We start from the raw sequence: 8,437 nt of genomic DNA on the forward strand, positions 1-8,437 counted from the left end.
CTATAAGCTCAATGCAGCAAAACATAGCATGTGCACACAAAAAAAATAATTTATTTTTCACCATTAGAACAACCCAAAACAAAATGAAAATATCAACATGATAACCAAAGAAAATGTGTCTCAGTATGTAAAAACATTAAGTACAAAAACCGTCAATATATATATATTTCCATATAAGCTTTTTACGGCACTTGCAGCACAATAAGGTCACATAAGTGCAGAAGATAAGCTGTGTTGCAAAAGAGGAACAAACACAAAAAAGAAGGAGGAGAGATAAGGATGATACATGTTCGATAGGAAAGAAGGAGCAAACCACACGAGAGCACCCGCCAACCACCTGCACACAAAACATAGAATGAAGTTGACAACATACGTAGAAATATTATGTGAGGCCTTGTGATGAAAGAGCACCCACCAGCCACTCTTGATGTTGGTGAAAAGAGAGGAGACAGAGTGGAAGCAGACATACCCAGACAGGAAAGAAAAAGGTCAGAAAAAATGAGACCCTGCATACAATTGGAGAGACAATTCAGTGTGTGTTCATGCACATATATGTGCACTCACACAGACGAACAGAGACATGTATAACAGATATACAGATACAAACACACACATAAAGATCAGAAAAAGCCCAAGTGCTGAGCATTCAAGTTGCGTAAGGTAATTTCAAACACACCCAAAAACTCAACAAATTGTAGTATTAACACAATTCATTCATAACCATGCTTGCTGCAGTTGTGTATGACAATATCTCTCTCTCTCTCTCTCTCTCACTCTCTCTCTCTCCCCCCCCTCTCTCTCTCTCATTCTCTCTAACACAGACACATCGACACATAGATTATCCCCCCTCCCCTCTCTCTCTCTCTCTCTCTCTTTCTCTCTCTCTCTCTTTTTCTGTCTGTCTGCCTTCCCCATCTTTCATTTTATCTCTCTCTCTCTCTCTCTCTCTCTCTCTCTCTCTCTCTCTCTCTCTCTAACACATACACACACACAGACACACACACACACACACACACACACACACACACAGACATTTGTCAGACATTTCCAAACAGCTGCATATCATAGTTCCGTATGATGACGTCAGACAGTAGTTTGTTATCACTTCTCCTACTCTTATAAACATCCGTACGTTTGTGCGGTCTGGCCTTGTTGGTCTCGCCGCTCCACCCAGGACTCGAACCCCCGGCCTCCGCAGCCCGGGCCTGACGTAACTCAGCCGACGACGGTGGGATTGCGTACACTTCCTGCTGGCCTTCACTTCCGGCCTCGTCGCCAGCTGATGTCACAGGCGCTCTACTTGGACTCGCGTTGACAGACTCGGGACAACTAGTGATTGCGTCTTCACTTTTCGTGCTGGCGGATTCCCTCATTGTGTTAGGGTGCGTTGACCTCTGACTCTGAGCCTTGCCCTTGTGTGCCGGGGTCAGAGTTCGCGCGTACGTGTCCCAGTCCTCCACCTCCACCACATCAATGTCGGAGAGATCCGAACTGAAGTAGTAGCACGTACGGCCAGCCTCCCTGCTCGCTACACTTCTACTCCGCCCCGACCGGCTTTTGCTCCTCCGTTTGTGATAGGACTTCTTGCCCACTCTCCTGTGTCTGTACTGAGACTTCTTTTTCGACGACGAAGATGACGACGACGATGATGACGACGATGAAGACAAAGATGGTGAGGGGGAGGTCAGCTTCGCCCCACTACCCACATCCTCGCTCTCTCTTGACCGGTAACGTTTCTCCTTCCCGACCAAATCCCCACCAAACTTTGACGATGAGGAAGACACAACACCTGAGCCCTTTTCTCTAGATGTCCGCGAACGACTCCGAGCTTTGCCTTCCGAGTGGCCGTGAGATCTTGACCGGTCCGACAACGCACTGGACCTGTGTCTAGAAGGCGGCTTGTTCTTTTCCCCTAGGGGTGGAGTCACAACGGGGCTCTTGTTCTGTGAACCGGATGATGAATCCTTTCTCTTAGACAAGGCTGTCTTCCTCTCCCCTTCAACCGTTGTACTCATACCACCACCCACACCCCGAATGATCTTACCCCGCGCATGACCTCCTTGCGATGGGGTTAGATTTGAGACTCCGTCTCCACGAGACCCGACAACCCCCATCCCCGCTGTCGCTACCTCTGCACCACCACCAGCCTCACGCGCATGCACAGCCACTGACACCGCCATCTTGTGTCCGGATTTACCCTCATCCCCGACAATACCAGAAGTAGAGACACCACCACAATTCGTCGACTCTATGCCGGGCGGAGCCTCCTTCCCTGACATCTGACTCTCAAAAAGCTTAGTCATTTTCTCCACAATATTCGACTTTGCCCGCCGTACCGGGGCAGCAGATTTCTCTTGATCCACATCAACAGTGTCGCCACCTAGCGCCGTTTCCGGTAGCAAGTCCAGAGTCGCTAACTCAAGCTTGTGACGTCTTCTGTACCCTGGTATTGAACCTGTACCCCCTGGACTTATAATACTCACACCGTCATCCCCACAGGGTACAGATGGTTTGCTCAAGGCAGTTGAACTTTGAGGTGCAGGAACATTGTCTCTGTTTTGGTTTGAGGTCAACTCCTCTCCCCTGACAGTAGCGACCCCTGATGGTTTCATCCCGGTATCCGCGCCAATGATCGCCTGCTGTGATGTGTAATTGACCTCCATTCCGTCAAGACCGGTCTCTGCAGTTTCTGGAACACAAGTTATGCCGTTTTCGAGATGAACTGGTCCTGAGGATACAGTTGAACACCCGATCTCCAAAGCACTAGTTTTGTTTTTTGTGGACGATACTTCTGTCTCCTGGGCATTGTTCCTCTCCATCCCAGCTCCTCCTTCCCCTCCTGCTCTTCTGCCTGGTTGTATGTACTGCTGTGATGTCATCGCAGGCTGTGTGTGTTGTGGAGAAGTCATCACCTCAGGGTGTGACTGTTGCTGTTGCTGCTGCATCGGCGGTGAGTCGGCAAGCTCTTTGTGTCGACCACAAGCACACGAGGCGGCGGCATGCGTCCCGTACTGACGACCTGTGAGCAGCGACATGGCCTTGCTGGGTAAGGGGGAGTAGATGTCGTGAAGCGCCCTCTCTGACACCAGCTGGGAGCAGGAGAGCCGCCAACTCCTGTCGTCACGTGACCTCCCAGGGAGGGTACCTTCCTCCTCCTCTGTGCTCCCACTGACTGCTGTGTTAGGCCGTCTGGGGCCCGGACTTGAGCATCGTTTCAAACCGCTTGCACGATGAGCTGAAACCGTTTCCTTTACAACCGAGCCCCCGACTCGTTTACTGAAGGGCGCACTACTGGAATGGGTCGTTCCGTGTTTATTAGCGAGTGCTTTGACAGATGGGGCATCGTGTTGATCTTTATACACACCCGAGACACAGGTCTTCTTCTTTGTTTTGTCATATTCTTTTGAACTAATACTGCAGTTGCTCTGTTGTTCTTTTGAACTAATACTGCAGTTGCTCTGTTGTTGCTGATACTGTTGTTGCTGCTGTTGCTGATGGTGATGGTTGTAATGATGGTGGCTACTATAAATTCGTTTGTCCTTCTTCTCCTTCGTCTTCTCTCTCCGCTTCCCACGCTGGGGGCCGGACGCTGGTCGCTCTGACCCAGAGCATCCGGGCTCATCATAACCGCTGCTGTCGCTGTTGTTGTTATTGTTGTTGTTGTAGTTGTTATTGTTATCATTTCTACTATTAATATTGTTGTTGTGGTTGTTGTTGTTATTGTTGTTATTGTTGCTGTCTCTATGGCTGCCTGTGCCCCTCCCATCCTCATCGGCCGAGTCGTCGGAATGGTCAGCCATTGTCCCCTCATCCGAGTCACCGCTGGGCGTGTGCCTGCCTGGTGACGTCATCATCATCTGCTGTGACATCACGCTGTAGACAGTGGTCAGCGACTCCGAGTCTGACGTCATAATCTCCCCCCCACACGCGCGGCACTGGCTCTCGTGACACCCTTGACCTTTCACCTGGTATGGGCTGTGAGCAAAGTCTGTGAGACAATCCAAAATGGCGGCTCTCTGGTCCACCACAAGATCCCCGAACACATCCTTGAGGTGGCCCAGACGGGAGGAAAGACGTGAACCGTAACCTCCCCACGACACACCCATTCCCTCCTCATCCTCCTCCCCCTCTCCCTCCTCCTCCTGGTGCTGTGAGTGAGTGGAGTAGACTGAATCCCTCCGACATCGCCGGCACATGCGTTTTTTCCTGGCCACGGCCCATTGTGCTATGTGCTCCACTTCCTGCTCCAGGTTGAGCGTGGACTTGACTTTGGACAAGAAGTAGTCATAGCCTGTCTGCTCACTCTCACTAGATGTGCTGATGTCGTACTCGTAGCAAGTGTCACCGCTGTCTGTCTTGTTGCCGCCGGGTTTCGAGTTTGATTCTCCGGCTGCGGCTGAGGCTGTGGCTGTGGCTGAAGCATCCACAACCCCCCTCGTTGGACCACTGAGCTTACCGGAAGAATGTGATTTGTCGTCCACAGTGCCCGCAAGACTCGGGAGTTGAACCTGCAACTCCTGCACCCAGTCCGAGCTCATTGACTCCTGAACCACTGATTTGTTCACCGGTGGTGCTGGGTTCGACTTTGAACCGGCTACTTGGAAAGCAGAAGTGACGAGTTCTTGCTTGACGTCATTCCCGTTAAGGTCTGTGTCATTGGAGACGAGGTCGTTGAGTGCAAGACGAGACAGCAGCTTAGAAAGTCGAGTGTTGGACTTCTCCAGATTCTCGTTTACCTCTGGCTCACAACGCTCCATACCGTGCACTGTGTGGGCTGGGGTGTGAATGTGAGTGTGGGCGGACAGGTGGGCTTTTCCTGGGATGTGGGACGACGGATGCAATGGAGTAAGTGGTGTTCCTGTGTTGGGGTCTGCCACAGACTTACCACTAGCCACTTCCTCTCTCAGATTTTTGCTGGGTTTGGACTTTGCCCCTCGTGAAAACATGGAGAATATTCCAGAGAAACCACTGCTAGCCCTGGTCTCGCCTGCAGATTGTCCAGATTTTTTCATTCGGCTTTGCGTTACGTCAGCAGCTGTGGTAGAGTTCAATCTGTGTATCTTGGGAGACACGTCTGCGGACGTAGTTTGGAGGGTTTGTAGTGACATTGACTGCAAGGGTTGTGATGACATGGGCTTCAGGAACGATTGTGATGATGTAGGTTGCGTGATGTGTTCTACATCACACTTGTCACCGGACGACGAAGGGGCTGAGTCTGGCTTGGACAGGGCGTGGCTTGGCCCGGTGGGAGGAGACACCCATCGGAAGCCCACACCAGAGCGGCCGGCGCTGAGAGAGGACGAGTCGCTGGAGACAGGTGACGTGTTCTGACCTCTCAGCAGCTTGCTCAGTGGGCCAGAACGACCTTTGACCCCATCGCTGGCCGGCCCACACACTCTCACACACTGAGGGGACATGGCCTTAGAGTCTCCTTCACCTGACACATACACAGACGACCGCTCATCATCCTGACCCCCCATCCGCCACGCCACTCCACGAGAGGGCATCCCAGGCATCCAGCTATCATCCCTTGTGACGTCACACGAGCGAAGCGCCGCTGGGGTCCAGCTATCATCCCTGGCTCGAGAGCCGGACATTTCCAGAGGCGGCTCCGGGCTGTGACTTGTAGCCTCAGAGCACGTGATCTCCGGGCTGGAGTAGCGGCGTCGTGTAAGCAGACGAGAGGAGTACACGTGTTCATACGTCTCGTCGCTCACTGACTCAGAGTAAGTGATCTGGCGGATCAGGCGACCGCAAGCCTTGCACGAGCCGGCCCCATGCTCTAACCCCTCCACCATTCCACCAGCAGCACCACCCAGCACACTACTCACGTCATCTTCCTCCTGTTTGTCGTCCGCGCAGCCGCACGAAGACGAGTGCTGGTCGTCCGAGCATGTACAGAACTCCAGCTGCAGACCTTGGCTACATGCCCGGACATCGTCCATGAGGTCGTGGCTACATGTTTGGACGTCTCCCCTGGCTGTGACATCATGATTGCACATGTGACCTGCGTGCGCGTAGGCCGGGCCTGGAGAGCAGATGCCGGCTGTGTTGACAAACTCTGACTGAATGTCCGAGTAGATGACCCTGGGGTCACATTCGTCAGACACGTTACAGCTCTGGTGTCTCGAAGACACGTCATAGTCGCCCAGAATCATCCCCGTGACGTCACCATCCTGGCGCTGCTGACTGGTGGGCATGACGTCAAGGATTGTGTTGTAGAGTTTGGGCTCGTCTGGGATGTTAATCGAGGCGTACGTACAACACGAGGAGGCGCTGGAAGGCCGGGGCAACAAGGGCAGGCTACTCTCGCCCGCACACGACACAGACTTCTCACCCCTCCCATGGTAGTCTCCGTTAGACATCTGATAAAAGCACGAACCTTTCTTCGATTCAAGGAAGTGTGAGTCCGACTGCTGTGAATGCGTCTCAGCCTCTCTGCCTCCTTCCGTCTCTTGGATGGTGGCGTAGCACACACTTCCTGTTTCCGGTTTGAGCTGGTCTTGAATGGAAGAATATGTTACGGTACGGAGATCTGGAGAGCTGCTCGAGTGATTGCCTCTGCCGTCCAAAACGCTAGAGTGACTTCCCCTACCGTCCAGAACGCTAGAGTGACTGCCTCTGCCATCAAGAACGCTTGACTGACTACCCCTGGCATCCAGCACACTAGAGTGACTGCCCCTGGCTTCCTTATCCAGAAAGAAATTCGCCCCGTTCATGCTCTCTACCTCATCTTCACTTCCATACTCGCTAAACTCCAAGGGGTGAAAGGTCAACCCCGTTGACCTCGGAATGAAGTTACTGGCTGCGCTATAAGTGACCACACCCTGGGCGCTGGACTCCTGACTAGCGCCGTCATCACAGCTCGAGGTCATGTGACGCTGCCCGCTGGCCACACACGAGCTAGAGGCCCAGTGTGCACGTGATGATGCAGTCGATGACATCATACCTAAGCTGGAAGATGACGTCACTGCGTGTCTGTGCGTATCTGTTGAGGCACGTCTGTCCCGTGAGCAAAAATGAGTGTTGTTCCTGATCACACCAGAAGCCCTTCGGCCCGTCCCACCGCTAGGATTTAAACCGCCAGAGCTGCTGTCCACATTGAACGCGCTCACCTTCGGCTTCCGACTCAGCAAAATCTCGCAGTGCGTCTCCTTAACGATGACATCACAGTGCACCTCGGGGGTGCCGTGTCGGTGGAAATTTGTGGGCGTCTGACGGACTTCCTGGTCCACAGGGACAACCATATACGGGTTGATGTCTCCGCCGCGACCAGCTTTTTGGTCATCCCCGCTCCGACAAGGGTTTTGGTTGGCATCTCCAGTCCGACCGAAATTCTCTTTGTCAGCCGAAACGCGGCCCGGTGCGCCGGCAGTGTAGGTATTGGAGGCAGCCAGGGGTTTCCCAGGCGTCTTTCCACGAGCCCGCATATGCCACGAGGAGTGGTCAGCGGGCTGGACACAGCTCACAGGGACGTCTGAGATCTCCTCGTAAATATGCGGAGACTTCTCCTCCGGGGCTGCCGGGGTGGGCGGCAGCTGGCGTTTAGCAGACGGCGACTTCCCAGCGCCGGTTTTCTCTTTGTCAAAACCGTAGTCATCCTCTTTTTCTATGTCTTCGACACCAGAGGAGGAATTTGGTCGTTTTTCCTTTTTCTTCTCCTTCAGCCAACGCATCATTTTGAGGGGCTATGTCGGAAGGGGGATGGGGGGCGGGGAAAAGGTCAAGGACAGAGTCAAGACCAAAGGTTGGGGTCAGGGTCACAATGGCCTCATCCCGCTGTCCCCTATGCGGACAGACGGCCGGCCGTTCTTGGAGAGGAAGTGGTTAGGGATACGTTGCCATGGTAACAATGTCCTTTCTCACAGCAGACTGGAGAGGGAAGAAGAAGAAAATAGAGTTTGAGATGTTATAATAAAAGAAAAGCGTTCTGCCCTCAACACCTGCACGTTATGGAAGCCATAAAAAGTTAACGAGAGATTGACGCTCACAGCTGAAATCTCGAAGAAATATTCTATTATGGGAGTATGCTAAGTTAGAATTACAAAATTCTATCTGACATTTTTAGCCGTTTTGTGTTACTAAGACCATGGGGCCAGAAACCAAATGTTACGCCTGTTCTATAAAAATCGTAAGATTATTTTGAAGTCGCTATCAAGATATTCAAAGAATTGCATTCGAACAAACTTGACATGAAATGAAACTCAAAATCTTTGACGCAAAATTTCTCAAAATTAGTAGCTGGGTAGATAGAACTTTGTAATTCTGAGGTAGCGAGTAGTTTGTGTTTTTGCACTTTTACGGGGATTTATTCAGACAGGGTAATTTAGTTTTAGTAAAGAGTTTTACGGCACTTGCAACACAATAAGGTCATATAAGTGCCGAAGATTAGAGGTGTTACAAGAGAGTAACAACAAACGTAAAAAAGAAGGAGGAG

The 8,437-nt window shown here is 51.9% G+C and overlaps 1 protein-coding gene across 1 annotated transcript; it reads right to left on the reverse strand.

Moving 5' to 3' along the window:
* Nucleotides 1–1,037: 1,037 nt before the first annotated feature.
* LOC106012431 lies at nt 1,038–7,679 on the reverse strand. Its single transcript, XM_013085411.1, has 2 exons — nt 3,752–7,679; nt 1,038–3,598 (listed from the first exon to the last, which is right to left on the reverse strand). Exons 1-2 carry the CDS (start codon nt 7,677–7,679, stop codon nt 1,038–1,040), a joined length of 6,489 nt encoding a protein of 2,162 aa, XP_012940865.1.
* Between the last annotated feature and the right edge of the window lie 758 nt (nt 7,680–8,437).

The sequence above is a fragment of the Aplysia californica genome, unplaced genomic scaffold (assembly GCF_000002075.1).
Source record: "Aplysia californica isolate F4 #8 unplaced genomic scaffold, AplCal3.0 scaffold00372, whole genome shotgun sequence".
Taxonomy (NCBI): Eukaryota; Metazoa; Mollusca; class Gastropoda; order Aplysiida; family Aplysiidae; genus Aplysia; species Aplysia californica.

Bases quoted from the DNA above. Each gene is read 5' to 3' on its own strand.
- LOC106012431 (XM_013085411.1), bottom strand. From the start codon at position 7,679: ATGATGCGTTGGCTGAAGGAGAAGAAAAAGGAAAAACGACCAAATTCC. The intron at 3,599-3,751 runs GCAGCCATAGAG...GCTCTGGGTCAG, and splicing joins TGAGGATGGGAGGGGCACAG to AGCGACCAGCGTCCGGCCCC.